This window comes from Phascolarctos cinereus, unplaced genomic scaffold, assembly GCF_003287225.1.
Source record: "Phascolarctos cinereus isolate Bilbo 61053 unplaced genomic scaffold, phaCin_HiC Scaffold_3;HRSCAF=262, whole genome shotgun sequence".
Taxonomy (NCBI): domain Eukaryota; kingdom Metazoa; phylum Chordata; class Mammalia; order Diprotodontia; family Phascolarctidae; genus Phascolarctos; species Phascolarctos cinereus.
The window spans coordinates 161,529,305-161,547,165 of record NW_027555736.1 but is presented as its reverse complement, the minus strand read 5'-3'; the positions used below and the strand labels follow the sequence as shown (position 1 = coordinate 161,547,165).

Sequence of the window (17,861 nt, the reverse complement as noted above, 5' to 3'; positions counted from 1 at the left end):
TAAACCCTAAATTCCAGGGTCTTCTTCCTCAAGAATAAGGGGTGTTATCAGTGACAATTATCAATGAAGGGATAAAAAGAAACGTGAAGCCAGCTAGACAAGAGGCCTACAAAGAGCAGTAGATTTTTATCAGAGTCCTGCTCACTCTGCTTTCTCCAGGTTGATTACAATATCAATGAAAGGAAACATCCCTGGAGCAGAGATAGAAAGCTAAAGAAAAGGAAGATTTTAACCAGTATGTAGAAATAAGCCTGGAGACAGATGACATCAATCATGTCAACAGGCAAACCCATTTACTATCAAGTTGCAGCAGTGAATGAACAAAGCAATCATCATGAAATAATACATATTTTTTAAAAAATCTGTTCTTGCGATTAAATTGGTATACACCAACAGTTCTCAACATGTGGTTCACACGTCCCCCGCAGTTCCCAAGACCCTTTCGGGTGGTCTGTGAGGTCAAAACTATATTAAGACATTTACCTTATTAATATACTCCTCTTTCTCCCAACTACATATCTGTATGAGGCCAGATTTTCTTCAAATACTTCAACCAAAACAATATTTCACAACAGATTGAATACAGAAGCAAATATGAAAAATCCTGTTATCTTTTATTAAGCATAACAGATATTAAAGAGATTTGCAAAAATATGTAAAATAATGCTACTCTTCTCACTAATTATTTTTGTTTTGGAAAATGGTCTTTAATTTAAAATACTATTCATAGTAACATGAAATAGGTTTGTTATCTTTAATATTTCAAAAATTTATCACTTGTAATTTCTAGTACACCAAATATGGATAGATATGCCCATATAAACAGGAGCTCCTGAGAATGAGACCTCGATAATTTTTAAGAATGAAGAGGGGTCCTGAGTTCTAGAAATTCTGGTATAGACCAAACTTTGAATGGTTCGGCACCATATGGTCTTCAAGGATTGCCTGGAAAACTAAGAAATTAAGTGATCACACCAAAAAGTACTTATTGTTTTGTAGTTGTCTTGTATACATCTATGCATTTGTGTTACGTTTTGTCTCTCCTTCCCCCATCAGAATGTAAATTCCTTGAAGGCAAGGACTATTTTGCTTTTTCCTTTGTATTGCTTTGAATCTCAAGCAGGTTCATGAGGAGTAGGGTTTTTTGAGGGGAGGGGAGAAGCAAGAAGTCTCTATTGCTTAAAATGTATTTAGTAGGAGACAATATTTCCTTAGAGAATTAAAGATAGAAGTCTTTCAAATGTAAATACCCAGCAGAGGTAATACACTGGCGTGAGTGAATTTCAGTCAAAGCATGAAGAATGATAGCTTATTCTTCCAAAAGCTGTTTTGATGTAGTTGGAGGCTTAGAGGGCAGGAAAGTACTGGAGGAATGAATGCTACCACATAAAAATAAGGTCTAGTGGAAAAATTGGGAGGACCCCTTTACTTGTCTTGGACGGGTCTTGTTTGTTCATAGCTGTTTGCATGTTGTCTGTTCCCTTAGACTGCATCTCCTCCAGGGCAGGGATTATCGTTTACCTTTCTTTGTATCTCCAGCACTTCGTGCATTGCCAAGCACATAGTAGCTGTTAATAAATGCTGAGTGATTGACTATAGGATTTCTTTTTTTACAAAAAGCAAGCTCCACCCTAGGGATTTTTAACACATTATTATATTTATAGAAATATGATTTGCATGCATCTTTTCAGTAACATGTCCAACGTACAAAAGTTGGTACACACGAATAAGGTGTAGAGCTGAAGAACAAGACCTTGAGATCCTTTATTGCTAGGAAGTGAGTCGATGAGAAGTCTCCATGGCAGATGCTTGAGGATTGTGCTAAGAGGCTTGTCAGGAAAGTGTTGTTTCCTGGAATCCCAGGATGTCAGGAATAACTGTAACTTATCACATTGAAACCCAAAGGATAAAGATGATCAGGATGAAGTCATTATACCCTTTAATTTTTTTTATGATAAAGAAGTCATTAAGTAGGATTTTTTTCATGGTGGCAATGAATTGGAAATAAAGTGGGTGGCCACTGACTAGAGAATGACTGATCAAACTGTGGTACACCAATGCAATGGACTATTATTGTTCAGTAAGAAACAACAGATGGAAGGAATTCAGAGAAACGTGAAGATTTATTTGAACTGATGCAGAGTTCAATCAGCAAAACCACAAAGAAAATATACACAATTATTATGGCAATGGAAATCTTTTTCTGCCTTTTCCATAAGAATGATGTGTTACTTTATCAATTACTTTGTTAAAATCTGGTTAAGTTATACATACAGAACTGATCTTATCTATTAGTTTAATACTCCTATGAAAAAAGGAAATAAGGTTAGTCTGGCATTACGTGTTTAGAGGAAACCATATTCATTGTAATCATTGTTTCTTTTTTCTAGATCACTAATCATCTCTTTATTGATCTGTTCTAGAACTTTGCCAGAAATCCAAGCCAATCTCACTGATCTATATGACATATATTCTGTTTATTCTCTCCCTTTAATATATATGTTATATATGTACATATGTGTGTATGTGTATATAAACATATGCCTGTCTCCACTCCTGAAAGATCTCTTCCAATTTCCTCAACCTTTCAAATATTATTGACAGTGGCCAGGCAATCACATCTATGAAATATTTGTTCAACTGAATTGAATTCTTACCAAGTCTACTATAACTGATTCCTACCTCTGCTTCCTACCTCCAGCCTGTTTCTTCTCCCAAGCCATCCTCCATACAGCTGGCCCAAATAATCATGATGATCCATTATGATCATGTGACTCGTCTGCTCTAAAACATCCAGTGGTTCACCATTGCCTACTGAACAAAATATAACTCTTGACTCTGACATGGAAGGTTCTCCACAATTTGATTTCTACTTGTCCATTCCCATCTTACATCTTTCAGATCCTAACCTGAGACTGTTGTGTCCCTTTTCCTTCTCCTGCTTATCTATGTTTGGAATGGATTTTGGTCTTCATATCTATAAAATGAAGTCACTGACTTCCTCAAGACCCAACTTAAACTCTACCTCTTCCATGGTCTCTGATTTGATCTACCCACATATTCCTCCTCAGTGAAAATTATTTCTTCCTCCTCCAAGTTCTGAGTGGGTTGCTTGGACCTTTTCATTGCCTTTATGTCACTTCTCCCTTGTACCATAAGTATCTATATATTTGTCCTTCCCCACTACATAATATTGCAAGATTATTGACAGCAAAGTCTATCTTTGTATCCTTAGTACCTAGCAAATACCTTTGCACATAGTAGGCACTTTAAAATGTTTAAATTGTGTGACCCACCTGGCAAAGAGTGAGCCTCTTAAGTCATTCTTACAAAACTTTCAGGCTGAGACAGATGCAGAAAAAGCCAAGTGAAGGGTGATTTTTAAAGAGGGCTTGAACTCAATGTATATGTGTGTGTGTGTGTGTGTGTGTGTGTGTGTGTGACAGACAGATACAGACACACACAGACACAGACACACCACACACACACACAACACACACACACACGGGGAAATAGTGGCCTAGGGAAACCAGTGTTCTATCCCTCTCCAGCAACTTGGAGACAACTGAGAGATTTAGCCCATTATATTTGTTGAAATGCCCTCTCTACACCATTTCTGGCATAAATGAAGGTAAAGAAGTAATTAAATACACAATAAGTACAGAAGAAGATCTGGGGATTGTGTATGAAGGAATCAGTGCTCAGTTGAAACAGCTGGTGAGGACCAAACTTGAGTCGTTGAGATAACTTGAGAATGGAAAAACCAACAAAACCCCTCAAATTCTAAAGTTGTCTCCACTAGTTGTGCTTCAAAAGATTGCATTATGACTGGGAAAACCCAGTAGGTAGACCTTGCTAGCACTTTGTAGGACTGGCTGAGTGGAGGAACTAAAACTCCTGGGTTTTGGCTTGCTTGATGAAAGAGAGTTGGGCTTTAATCTCAGGGGGATAGTGAATATGAAAGAAGATGCTTGCAATAGCTACATTGATGTATTTTTTTCTCTTCACTTCTAGTTAGTATGATTAAGGACCTGAATATAGTTATGCACGAGTGAATGACTATCATTTGTAGTAGGAAAGGGACATTAAGAGAAGCATGGGTAGGATATGAGCCATAATCTGATTGGAAAAATCCACACCAAATCCCTAGATTAACAAAATGAATGTTGCCAACCATAAAATGGGAGAAGTTAAAGGCAGAGAGGCAGCCAGCTCTATGGGAGTCAGAGAGAGCTTGGTGGTTATCCCTGAAAGTCCTCTGAAATTGAGTGCTATGAACTACCTACAGCTGGGGAATCACCATTTGATTTAAGGCCTGAGAATAGGCCCAGGCATCATTCCACCATACCCCCTTATTGTGACAACGAAATTAAAAGAAGGAAGAAATGGAAAATAGGAATTGATCCCTACTTTGGATCAACTGTAATAGGATTCCTCCAGAATAATTTAGGAACTGTTAATCACCAAATGAATATTTGTTAGTATTTGGTCAAAAGACATGAAATTCCTGAATTCCTTTACTCTGAGAAAATAACCAGGTGTGTAGAATCTCTTCACTCACCTAGCAATGCAAATGTCTTCTGAGTCTCTACCATGGCTGCTCTGTCATTCACTCCTTCAATGATGATATTCCCTCCCATTCTTGTATAATTAAATTCTTCTGCACTCACTAAAAGAGGAAGGCAACACTTAATACATTCTTGAACTTAGGTTGGTTCAATCATTCAGCCGATATTTTTGCCTGCATTATGTATGCTTGGCACTATGCTAGAAGGTCAATTTCAGCCTCATTAACTCTCTGAGGTCCTGAAAATTATTGCCCAGTCATGAATGCATAATTAGCTATCATCCTGGAAATAGCAGCTTTTGGACACAGATCTCAGAATCTAGAGGTAGGCCAAAAAGGCCTTTTAGAGGGAAGATAATTTTTGTTACAAGAGCTACTCTGATGCATCACAGAGGCAGACTAAAATCTAATCACATACCTATTTAAATATCAGACATATTTATACACATACAAAAACCAGTAAAATGTCAACTCCTTAAAGGCAGAGATTGCTTTTTGTTTTGTCTTTTTAGCCTCAGCACAGTGTCTGGCACACAGCAGGTACTTAATAAATGTTTGTTGAATTGAATTGTGTGTAAGATGTTACTGATGATATAATAAGCTTTGGGTTTTTAGACCTCCAGCAACTTTCAGTTCTTCCTAAATTAAAACAGACAGTATTTAAGAAGCATGGGAGTGTGGTGTGGTGGGAGGATTGGAGGGTGGTAGAAGCCAGGTGATAGGGTGGAAGAAAGAATTGTAAAAGCATAACAGGCCATTTTGTATAGTGGCCATCATTCCTACATATCTCAAGTCCCTTGAGTTATATCATAGTATGATATAATCAACGATCAGAATAGTAACCCTGAGTCATCAAGGAAAATTTAAGAAGGCAGGGAACCACGTAACACATTTTAGAAAGACTGAATTCAAAAAAAGCTTTGTTAAAAAAAAGTTTTAATGGTTAAAGGGATAAACTTTAGTTATATGGAATGTCCTACTTCTATAGGACATCTCATAAATAAGGCCTTACTTCTGGGCTCACAGTTGACCAATCTTGAATCCTAACAGGGCCAATCAATAGGCTTGCAGACACTGTCATGGCCCCTCCTTCTCTACCCTGATAGCAATCACCAACCCCAATGCCCCAGAGACTTCAATGTCAACTATACCCATCACCTCTCAAATTCTGGTGATCTTAGGAAATCCAAAAAATGAAAGATAGAGCCTCTTCTTTAAAAAAAAGTTTGGGGAACCCTTGTGTTACTGTCATACCAAGAAAACTGACTTAAAATTTAGAGAATACCCCTCAAATTGTAGAGATACTTCCACCTACTATGACATACCCAATTTAAGGCGTTTAAATTCAGGCTGCAACGCTGAGGCACAAAGCTGATAAAAAATGTGGTAATTGCGTTCATTTTCTGACTGCAGAAAGAAAGGAAAAAAACCCAGAAAACCAGATCAATATTTTACAAGTGAAGAATGTCAGGCATTTTATTCTTAACTAGAGGGTCCTTAAAGTGGATTTTGGCACTCTAGGATCATGGTCAAACATTCATATTTATCTGTGTTTCCCGAGAGCCTTTTCTAAGAGCAATTAAGTTATGAACTATTTGTCTGTGTTAAGTCAGTTTCCCAGCAGTACCCCCTTAAAAATGAGTCCTTTCTCCAACAAAGACAGCGACATAACAACTGGACAGTCTGAGATAAAGGACTTCTAAAGGAGAAAGATGTGTTATTTTTAAAGGACAGGATTGTGTGAAATGGGGATAACATGACCTACACTTGTTGAGACTTGATTGATTTATCACCTTCCCAAACCCAAATATTTTCTCCATTTATGTTGGCTAAAAAACTTGTGTATATATTTGAAAAAAATTACCTCATCCCCAGAGTCACATGAAAATCTCATTCCTAACCTCAGTTTTGTAACAAAAACCATTCTGGTGATCATGCCTACTTCAATCAGGTTTTTTTTCCCCCTAACACAATAAAAATCTAATCTTAAAATAATACAGGAATACATAAATGATGAAGCTTTTTAAGGGTCTGTATCCATTGAAATTTCACCCATTTTCCAACTATCCCATGTGGACAATAAAAAAGTTCTGTTACTACAGATAAAACATTGCCAAGCTGTATTCTGCCTGCCAGTGAATGATGCAAGTCTCCCCCTAATCATTAAGTAAATAAGAACAATTGAAAAGAATGAGGGTTAATGGAAGTTCTTTTCCTTACTTGAAAGACAACTCTGGATTTCTCCAAAAGATAAGTTCTCATGTTGGCTCCTATAATTTGATTCCTTTTATCAAAGCTGATTTCAGTATATTTTCCAAACCGACTGCTGTTATCATTTCGGGTGGTCTTGGCATTTCCAACAGCCTACAAAAGACAGTTTTGAGATTAAAAAAAATGTTTTTGGATCAAGATCATTAGTGTGGTTCTTTGTAAAAACACAGACCCTAGACAAAGGGACTAGGCCTAGGGTGGGGAACCCGTAGCCTTCTAGGTCCTTGGGTGCAGCCTTTTGACCGAGTCCAAGTTTTACAGAATAAATACTTTTATTAAGGGGATTTGTTCTATGAAGGTTAGATTCAGTCAAAGGGCCACACTTCCCCACCAATGGACTAGGCTTACCAAACAAAAGGAATTCTGATTGCAAAAGCTAAGGGTGATGAGCACTTTCCCTTGACTCCTGAATAAATTTGAGCTCCTTAGACTGGCATTCATAGCCTTTTGGAACCTGACCCCAACTTACCACTCAAACCTCTATTATACCCATCTATTCCCTTACATAAATCCTACACAGTAGCCAACAGGCTAACCCACATCATTGCCCAAATGCCCCAGGTTTTTCTGCCTATGCACTCCCAATCCAGAACATCCCGTACCTTCCCTTACCCTAATCCTATCCAAATCTCACCTTTTCTGAGAAGGTCTTACTGACTACCCAACTGGAAGCACTTTCCCTCTTCTGAACTCCTGTAAGACTTACTGTCTGTAACAATAATTGGGAAAATTCATTGTATACTACCTTGGGATATCTGTTTTATTAACTTAAACTTATTATTGAGTACAATTGTTACTTAGCCTTGTTCACACAACTTTGATCTAGATAACATTTTACAGAGTATAAAGCACAGTTTGCAAAACACACTCATTTGGTCCTCATAATCATCCTGGGTGGTAGTAAATGTGATTAACATCCTCAAATTATAGATGAGGAGGCTGGGTGAAGAAACTCATAGGGGATGATATGGAATTACACAAATAGTAAGTGCCAGAAGCTGGATTCGAATCCAGGTCTTCGCCCTCCAAGTGCCCAGGGTTCGATCTTCTCTACCTTGCTGTCCCCCAAAACTAACCCAATATTCTTTTCCTTTATTTTGGTTATATCACAGTCACATCTATGGTGGTTGCTTTAAAAGCTTGAGGACCTGGCCATCCCCCTTCCAACCCTTATTGATACTTGCATCTTAATCAGGGATTTTTCAAAGGTGAAAAGCTTTTACTAATGGTGAAATTTTCCAACATCGTGGTACGTATGTGTACAGAAGAGGATAGGGAAATTTGCCACAAGCTCTTCAAATGACATCAGCTAGCCATCTTCCTATTCAGCCTATAGATGAAACTGTACATGCACCCATTTTTCTGACTTTAAAAAAAATAATAACAATGGTAGCGAACATTTATATAGCACTTGCCATGGTCAGGCATTGTGCTAAGTGCTTTACAATTATTATCTCATTTAATCCTCACAATAACTCTGAGAAGTAGGTGCTATTATAACCCTCATTTCACAGACAGAGAAACTGAGGCAAGGCAGAGATTTAGGGTCTTGCTCATGGTTACCTAGTATCTAAGGTCGAATTCGAACTCAGGTATTCCTGACTCCAGACCCAGTGCTCTATCCACTACACCCACCTAGCTTCTTTAGATTTGAGAGTGTAAGAGTTTGGGTTCATACAGAACTGCAACACAAACTTATTTAATTTATTGTGTTCAAATTTCATTGATGATATTCCCAACTTCAGCTCTAGTTAAGAATCAAATCCCTGACATTATTCATTTGTAAAGTATTGATGTTGGCTTTCTGGTCTTTTTCATTCTTTCTGTAGTCAGAGAACGAACAGAATTATTCCATTTTCTACATTACAGCCTGAATTTAATCATCTAAGTTGGGTAAATCAAAGTAGAAGGAAGGATCTTCCCAATTTCCAAAGATATTCTTCAGCTTCTAAGTTAATACCATTGTCATGACAATAAGAGAGAGGCCCTGTATGTTTTTATTTTCAAGAGGAGGATCTGTATCTACTTTTCATGTTCCCGGATTCTTAAGATCTCCAGAATTTGAGGAAGGCAAGGCTTGGACATTGAAGTCACTGAGGCAATGGGGAAGTGGGAATGGGGTTGGTGATGACTGTCACTGTACGGCTGGACGGGGCACAGTATTGTCTCATAACCCACTGATTGTCCAGGCTGGGATGAGACTAGGATTGTTATCAACCTCATCCATAATGAACCAATTTTTTCCTGGTACCCATAATTGCTTACCTCAGTTATGGGATTAGAGGCCAGAACTTTATCTTCCACATGGGCATTACTGCTTGATTTGCTGACTGTAGCAAAGTATCTCATAGCATATCGGGCTGACACTGTCTTTCCAGCCCCTGATCTCCACTCACAATTATTGACTGATTCTTGTTGTTTCTAGAGTAAAATGATGAAAGAACAGTATTATTTTAGCACAACCTGCTTTCAGACATAGTTGCTGGGTAACAACAACATTCCTGGCATATTAACAAACTGCTTTGGAAAGGGAATCAAATTTTTCAGGCCATTAGAAGCCTGCATTGAAGCCTTAGTAATACTGTCCTTGGGTGTCTTGAGGACCACTCTCCTCTCTATATACTATTTCACTTGGTGATCTTATCAGCTCCCATGGATTAAACTGTTTTTTTCTATGCAGATGATTCTCAGATTTATTTATCCAACCTGAACCTCACTTTCGACCTTATCTAGCATCTCCAACTGCCTATTAGAGATTTTGAATTAGTTCTGTCATAGACATCTTAGACTCAACATGTCCAAAAATGACATTTACCCCCAAATGCTCCCTTTTTGTGAACTTCTCCATTTCAGCTGATGGCACAGCCAATGTGTGAATCTGTTTTTATTGACTAGAATGATTTGTTACAAGGAAGGGCTTCTATTTAGTGTGGGGCAGGAAGGGAGTTGGAGGGTAGTGATAACAATGAAGGAAGGAAAGAAGGAAGGAAGGAAGGAAGGAAGGGAAGGAAGGAAGGAAGGAAGGAAGGAAGGAAGGAAGGAAGGAAGGAAGGATGGATGGATAAACAGTATCAACAAAACATTAAAAAAATTTTTTTTTGTTCAGTCGTTTCAGTGACCCCATCTGGGGTTTTCTTGGGAAGAGATATTGGAGTGGTTTGCCATGTCCTTCTCTACCTCATTTTACAGATGAGGAAACTGAGGCAAACAGGGTTAAATGACCTGTCCAGGGCCACACAGCTAGATGAGTCTTCTTCCTAACTTCAGGCCAGGTGCTCTATCCACTATGCCACCTAGAAGACCTGAGTTCAAATCCAGTCTCAGACACTTACTAGCTGTGTGGGCAAGTCACTTAATCCTGTTTGCTTCAATTTCCTCATCTGTAAAATGAGCTGGAGAAGGAAATGATAAACCACTCCAGTGTCTCTGCCAAGAAAACCCCAAATGGGGTCACGAAAAGTCAGACACGACTGAACAGTAACGATATTATTATTATCATCGTTATCATTATTATATTCTGGTATGTTTGTTGGCAAATCCCAGTCCTGTATCCACTGGCAATGTGACATAGGATTATTATGCTTTACTGTTCATTTCTGTGTGGAAGACATAGATGTCCAATGTTTCTAAATTAAAAAGAAATGTTTTAAAATATGAGAAAAAACACAAGTATCCTTTATCCAAATCCAATGTTGTTCTATTTCTAGACCCTGGTAGCTATGAGGAAACAAGATTCCTCTTAAACACCTTGCCAATGGAAAGTCACCATATAATACTCTGATTAGACTCAGTGTATAACTATGGTTTTCTGTTTGGTGGTTTTTAAATTAATGAAATACGTACATTCATGTGGAACAAAACTGCCTCCTCAAATTTTCTAGAAGAAAAAACTAAGCCACTTACAAAAGGAAACTACATTAGAAAAGCCAGGAAGCTTGGTCTGTATCAGCCAGCTTTTATCAAGGTACTCATTTACCTTTCTTGACATGAACAAATCTTAGTCTTTGAGATACTTTTCTTGGGGGAGGATTTGGGGGGCCAGGGCTTTCCAAAGGTTTCTGAGACAGGAATGTTTGTGAATAACTAGAGAGACTCTTGTTTGGTTAGGAATCTCAGGGTGTTCTCTACACCTGGGCTGGTAACAGAGACAATGTGGTGTAGTGAGAAGAGGACTAGACTAATTAAACACTGAGAGACCTAAAAGAGGCTCAGCTAACCAGTTGTGTGACTTTGGTTGTTACTTCAACTCTTTGGGTCTCGGTTTACTGTCTGCAAAATAAGCACGTCAAACTACATTAGGGGTTCTTAATCTGGGGTCCATTAACTTGAAAAAAATTTTTTTGATGAACGTATTTCAATATAATTTAGCTTGTTTTGCAATCCTACAAATTTAATTGCATGCATTTAAAAGCCTTCTTCCAAGAAGATATCCACGGGCTTTACCAGACTGCAAAGGAGTCCATGACACAAAAAAGGCTAAGAATCCTTGGACTACACAGTCTCTAAGATCCCTTCTCACTCCAATGCTCCATTATACTACAAACCTAGATGTCCTCTTAGCTAAGGTGACCTTCAAGTTATGACCTTAAAAATTAATAAGGTATGCATGCCACCTTGGAGTGGGGGGAGGGGAAAGATGGGGAAAAATTTGGAACTCAAAATCTTATGGAAGTGAATGTTGAAAACTAAAAATAAAGAAAGAAATTAAATTAAATTTAAAAAATCAATAAGGCAATACTATGTGCCAACATGGTGCTTAGCACCTAGTAAGCATACCTGTTAACTGATTGATAAGAATGCCCTCAAAACCCTTCAGGTTTGTGGTCACTCTCCCCTCCCAGATAAGTCTTTGACTTTTTGCCATTGCACACTCCACTGGCCTGTACCCAGGTACACAATGGCAGAACCTGCCAGATAAATGAAATACTCTGATTTTTTAAAAATGACAAAAAAGCATATTCAATATTAGTGAAATAGAAAATTTTTATTTGTGCTGGGTTTTTTGATTAATGATTAATATTTTAATAAATTTAAGGTATGATAGTCATTATACATGAGAGCAAAATGTTGAGAAAGGGAGGAGAAAGAAAATTGTGGGGCACAAGGAAATAGGAAGGGAAATGAGAAAAGGAATAAAAAAAAAACCAACTCCATAGGAATCCACTTAGGAAACCTGGCTAAGTGATCCAGAATACCAACAAACAGCTTGTTCCAAAGCAGATCATAACTGTATGGTTGGACGTGGGCATTCTGATAGTATGTTCAAAACTAGCATGCCCTAAAAATGCCACCATGTGGCTAGGCATTCTAAAAATTTGCCAGGCTTGCTCTTTAGACAGACAATACAAAATTTCTCTCCAGAAACTGTGAGTAGTGTGGGAAGAATAGCGAGAGTCAGGACAAATTACAGGAAATGCAAAGTTTAGAGAGAAGATACCTGGCCATTTGTTTATATGCTTCTTCTGCTACAGCAAATATATGTGGATCCATATCTCCCATGTTCTGCCCACTATAAGCATGGATGATAGCATTTCCATAGATGGGCAACTCTTTGTAAGGGTTCATGGCAACCAAAATAATGCCTAAAGAAAGAAATTCAAGATGTATATGAGTCTCAGAACAATGTTAAAATGAGGGGAATACAGTGATAAGGGATTATAGGGGCATAGATATATCATGCTAGGTCAAATCAACAAGTATTGAGCAAGCCAGGCGTTATGCTAAGCACTAGGGACACAAAATAAGTCTTGCCCTCAAGCAGTTCACAATCTAATGAGAAAGATAACATACAAGGCACGATGCCAACATCTTTAACATGCCAGATCTTTGAAGCACTGTGGGCTATACACCAGGAACTCAGACCAATACTAGAGATAGTTTGGAGGCAAACATAGGCTCATTCACCAAACTGTCCTACAAAGCCATAATCTCCAAAACATTTGTTACTGGTTTAGAAAGAGAGATAGACGAGTGGAACAGATTAGGTACACAATATACCAAAGTGAACTAACCTAGTAGTCTAGTGTTTGCTAAACACAAAGAACCTAGCTGTAATTTTGAAATAAAATGAACAATTTTGAAAGATGTAAGAAATCTGACCAATGCAACAATCAATTGTGACTCCAGAGAAAGGAACATTTGTAGGCAGATGTTGTTAGAAACACTAATGAATCCAGAAATACAATGCCTAAACACCAAATAAAGTTTTATTAACCCCTGTGTTTATCCTTATTTAGCCTACTGATGGCTTAATATTCAAAGGTAGCTGTAGTCATTTCTCCATAAACTGCTAAGGTGCATCCCCTAACCTTATAAAGGGCACCATTTTATTTTGTCCTTCTAGATATGAAACAGTACTTCCCTTAATTATCCAGGGCCACTCAGAATTTCAGCTTGTCACAAAGACGACAATAGATGGAAATAGTTAATGTTGGACAAGCTGTGGGAAGACTGGGACACTAATACACTTTCAGTGACCTGTGAATTGGTCTACCCATTCGGGAAAGCACTTTAGAATTACACTTTTTAAAAAAGTGACTAAGACGTCCATTCCACTTGGTCCAGAGAGTCTAGCAAGGCATACCCCAAGGAGGGCAAAGACAGAAAGGTCCCATATACTGCAAAATATTCAAAGCAATACTTTTTGTGGTAGCAAAAACCTGAAAATAAATTAGATGCCTGTCATTTGGGGGAATGGCTAAATAAATTGTGGCATGTAGATATCATGGAATATTACTGTACTTTAAGAAATGCTGAATATAAAAAATTCATAAAAGCAAAGGAAGACTTATATGAACTCATGCAGAGTGAAGTAAACAGAAAGAGGAAAACAATATAGACAATGAAAATGGAAATGAATGAAACGAATAAATGAAAAAATGAAACTGGACTCTGTATAATTATAGTGATCAAAATTGTCCCGGGAAAAGAGAGGAGAAAATGCACCTCCCTCCCTCTATTGTTTGCAGGGATGAGAGTCTACTTGTCAAATGTAGCCTACGCTATCAGAACTGGTTGATGTGTTGCTTTGTTTTACTAAATTTCTTCATCCTTTCCCTTTCTCTTGTATACTTTGTCAGAAAGGATAGCTTTCTGTGTAGGAGAGTGTAGGAGGTAATGTGAAAACCAAACATACCAATAAAAATAAAAAGATATTCTGATCATGCTACAGTCAGCAATTACTATATTTTTATTTATATTTAACTTTTTATTTATAAATATCTTTTTACTTACCACTGTAGTATAAATAAGTTTGGATTCAGCAAAACGTATCTTGAGATTGTGGAGGACGGCAGGTTCATGAAGATAACTAAGTGCTGTAAGGTCATTCTCTCCTACAAGTATATCAGGATTTCGTAATGGTGGAAGAGTTTCTGGATCAACAGAATAATCTTGTTCCTAACAATAAAGGCAAAAAAAATTTTAATGACAATGTTCTGGAGTTCCTGTCTGAAACATTATCCTTCAGGCTCAAAGATGCTATTCTTGATAGTGAATCTGAAGAGACTAGAACACCAAGGAACAGTGCAGTTATCCCTCCGCATCTTTCTCTTTTATGGGGTGTTTACAGTACCTGATTGTAAAATTTGGATTGATATAATAATAATACTACACATATATTTTATGCATTTCTGAGTTTCTAAACATTTTGCATGTCATCCGCTGGCCTTCACGTGTCATCTACAACTTCCACAAAACTCCCCGAAAATCCCCATTTAATTTCTTAAGCTGACACGTGGTATATCAAAACCACTACAGGGAAAGTTGTGATGTGGAAGGGATGACTGTACATCATAGGTATAAAGACTATGAAATGCTTTGCACCTAAAGAAGCTTCTTGGTTTATTTCTCTCCAGACTTTGCCCTTTCAGATCATGGTCAAGCTTGAAACTTTTGCTCAGAAAGATTATACCAAGTTGGCTGTTTTCTCCATAATTCTTAAACTATGCTCCAATGCATGAAATGATGCTGACTAAGCATGTTGAAGGCAGAGACTTAATACTTCTATGGGGTTCTCTAATCTTTTTATCTCCCTACATACTTAGGTCATCACTTAACCCTTTTGCCTCAGTTTCCTCATCTGTAAAAATGAGCTGGAGAAGGAAATGGCAAACCACTCCAGTATCTTTGCCAAGAAATCCCCAAATTGGGTCACGAAAAGTTGGACACAACTGAAAATGACCTAACAACAACAATGCACACTTAGAATAGTACTTGTCATGTTTTGGGGGTTTTTTTGTGGTTGTTTTAAACTGGCTCTTCCTATCTCTCTCAGGCTAGAAGTATCATGTTTACTCATGGACCCCCCTTCCCACTAGTGGTTAGAACTGCAGCTTTGATCTGATCCTGTTTCTGATGATGACGGTTTCTGTCCTGCATAGACGGTCTGGTAGCTCCCCATCTGAGGGCTCACCATTTTGATGCTGAACTTAGTCAACATCAGCTTATTACAACATAAGTTCAGAACTCCAGAACTCAAGCAACCCACCATCCTCAACCTTCCCAGAAAAAAAAGATCACAGGCATGTACCACCAAACCTGGTGGCATGGTCATGGTAAGCAGTTAGCCACTACTTATTGGTTAATTGATCAATTTGTCCTTAACACTTTTTTCATTCATACAATTTGTGCTCCATAAAGTCTAGTAGTGTTTTTATACTGAGCGTCACTCCAACATTAGTAAACTGGTGGAATGAATCAAAGAAAAAATTGATATGTACTCAATACACAGGTAACAGACAGTTTTGCAATATGTTTGCTTTGAAACTACAAATTTGTTCCAATATGATTGTTGTTGTTTGGTTCAGTTGTGCCCTCCTCTTCATGACTCCATTTGGGGTTTTCTTGACAGAGAAGCACTAAAGTGCTTTGCCATTTCCTTCTCCAGCTCATTTTGCTGATAAGGAAACTGAGGCAAGCAGGGCTAAAGTGACTTGCCCTGGGTCACACAGCTAGTGTCTGAGTCCAGATTTTAACTCAGGAAGATGAGTCTTCCTGACTCCAGGTCCAGCACTCTATCCATTGTACCACCCAGCTGCCCCTAACATGATATATTAGGAAACAATCTAAACATAACCCAAAGGTCATGAATGTCATGATCGCTCATGCTCAAACTCACCCTTGAGAAACACAGAGAATGCAGAAAAACCATACTACTTTACAATCACTCACAAACTGCAACCCACTTCTACAGACAAACTTCGGGTTTTTTTCGAGGTAAAGCATCATATTTATTATATATCTTCTGGTATAGCAAGAGCTGGGAGCAGAGGAAGGCTGGTCTGTATCTGTAATCTCCATCCACCCCTCCCCACCAACCACCAACCAAGCAGCAGCCCAAGACCTTGGACACCACCACTATTTATTAGACTATCACTCAGCATGTATAAAACTCTGATAATATTTTTCACTGGGCTCCTATGTCTTTTTATGCATCACTGACAAAATTTTTGACAGTTATGTCCTTAACCCTATTTTCTCATAAGTCCTGTGGGTTTTAAACTTAATTTTAATGATTTTGCATAGCAGATGCTTTTTAAGAACGCATATATTGATGTATAGTAGAACTGACTGTATGCATATATATACGCACATATACACATATGTATACATATGTGTACATGTGTGTATGCTCACATAGGTATACACACATATGCGTGTGTATATTTTTTCTTTAATTTAGTTAACCAACATTTATTAAGCCCCTACCATATATGGAGCACCAAACTAGGTTGTGGTAGAGACAAAGTTTAAGCCCTAATCCCTACACCATAGATGAGGAATATTGCATATGCTTGTCAGACACAGTCATAGTGTTGGTTAGTTTGGATAAGGTGGGTTTTTTTCCCTTTTCATTTTAAAAAAATCTTTGTTTAAGAGATGGCTTGTAAGGTAGGGGTAAGAGAAGGATATATTAAAAATTAATATAAAATATAAAAATGAATATAAAAATAAAAGGCATAAGTCAAAATAAGAGAAAATATTTCAAAAGGATATAACCCCTGCTTTACAGTCTAATGGGGGTGATGGTAAAGAGTAAGCTTAATTTAGAAAGCCCATAGTAGGCTCCACTCTGACCAAAGATTTGGGGACACAGGTTGAGTTAGACAAATGGTTGCCTCTCTATCATTCCTTATATTTTTCATCCTGACAATACAGACTTCTAGGCTGAATCTGTTCTGATAACCAGTTTTCATATTTGTCAAGTTCCTGGATGCCCAATCATCCTAATTTTTCCCTCAAGTGTCCCTCCCCCTCACCTTCCTCTGCCACAAGACGGTAACTGGCCTTCACCATTCCCAGGAGTTTACCTAAAATCACTCTCACCTGTGCCCATCCTGCCACATCTCTGCTGGGATTGGTAAATCATTACCTATAGGGAATGTTCAAGGAAGGCTTAATGGAGGATATGACACCTGAGTTGTGCTTTAAATCTAAGTAAAGAATTGGCAATAAGGAAAAGGAGGAAGTTTAGGACTATGAATAGCATGAGCAAAGGTACAAAACCAAAAAAATGCAGGGCATATGGATCACAGATAAGGAAACTCAGTCTTTGACAGACTAAGGAACCTTGCCCAGGTCACAGAGGTAAGAAGCACAGCCAAGACTCAAAGCCATGTCCTCTGCCTCTGAATCCATTTCTTTTACCTTTATACTGTAGTTGGAGATATTTGTGGTAGTTCCAACTCGTAGTCTATAAAGGGTTTTATGTTGTTGTTGTTCAGTCGCGTCTGATTTTTTGTGACCCCATTTGGGGTTCTCTTAGCAAAGATGCTGGAATGATTTGCCATTTCCTTCTCCATTTCATTTTATGGATGAGGAAACTGAGACAAACAGGGTTAAGTGACTTGCCCAGGGTTACACAGCTAGTTAGTATCTGAGGTCAGATTTAAACTCATGAAGATGAGTGTTCCTGACTCTAAGCCAGGCATTCTATCCACTGTGCCATGTGGTTGCCCTATGAAAGCTTAGGTATTACTAACCTCCAGTCTATTAACAGGATCTTAGATCTAGAGTCCAATCC

The 17,861-nt window shown here is 38.1% G+C and overlaps 1 protein-coding gene across 1 annotated transcript in view; it reads right to left on the bottom strand.

The window, feature by feature from the left end:
• MYO5C (myosin VC) overlaps positions 1 to 17,861 on the bottom strand; it is a 139,273-nt gene that overhangs the window by 92,345 nt on the left and 29,067 nt on the right. The window contains 7 exon segments of the mRNA XM_020984537.2: positions 4,562 to 4,669; positions 5,893 to 5,974; positions 6,788 to 6,931; positions 9,104 to 9,225; positions 9,228 to 9,259; positions 12,276 to 12,420; positions 14,068 to 14,236. Of these exon segments, the coding sequence (XP_020840196.1) occupies positions 4,562 to 4,669; positions 5,893 to 5,974; positions 6,788 to 6,931; positions 9,104 to 9,225; positions 9,228 to 9,259; positions 12,276 to 12,420; positions 14,068 to 14,236 (802 nt within the window).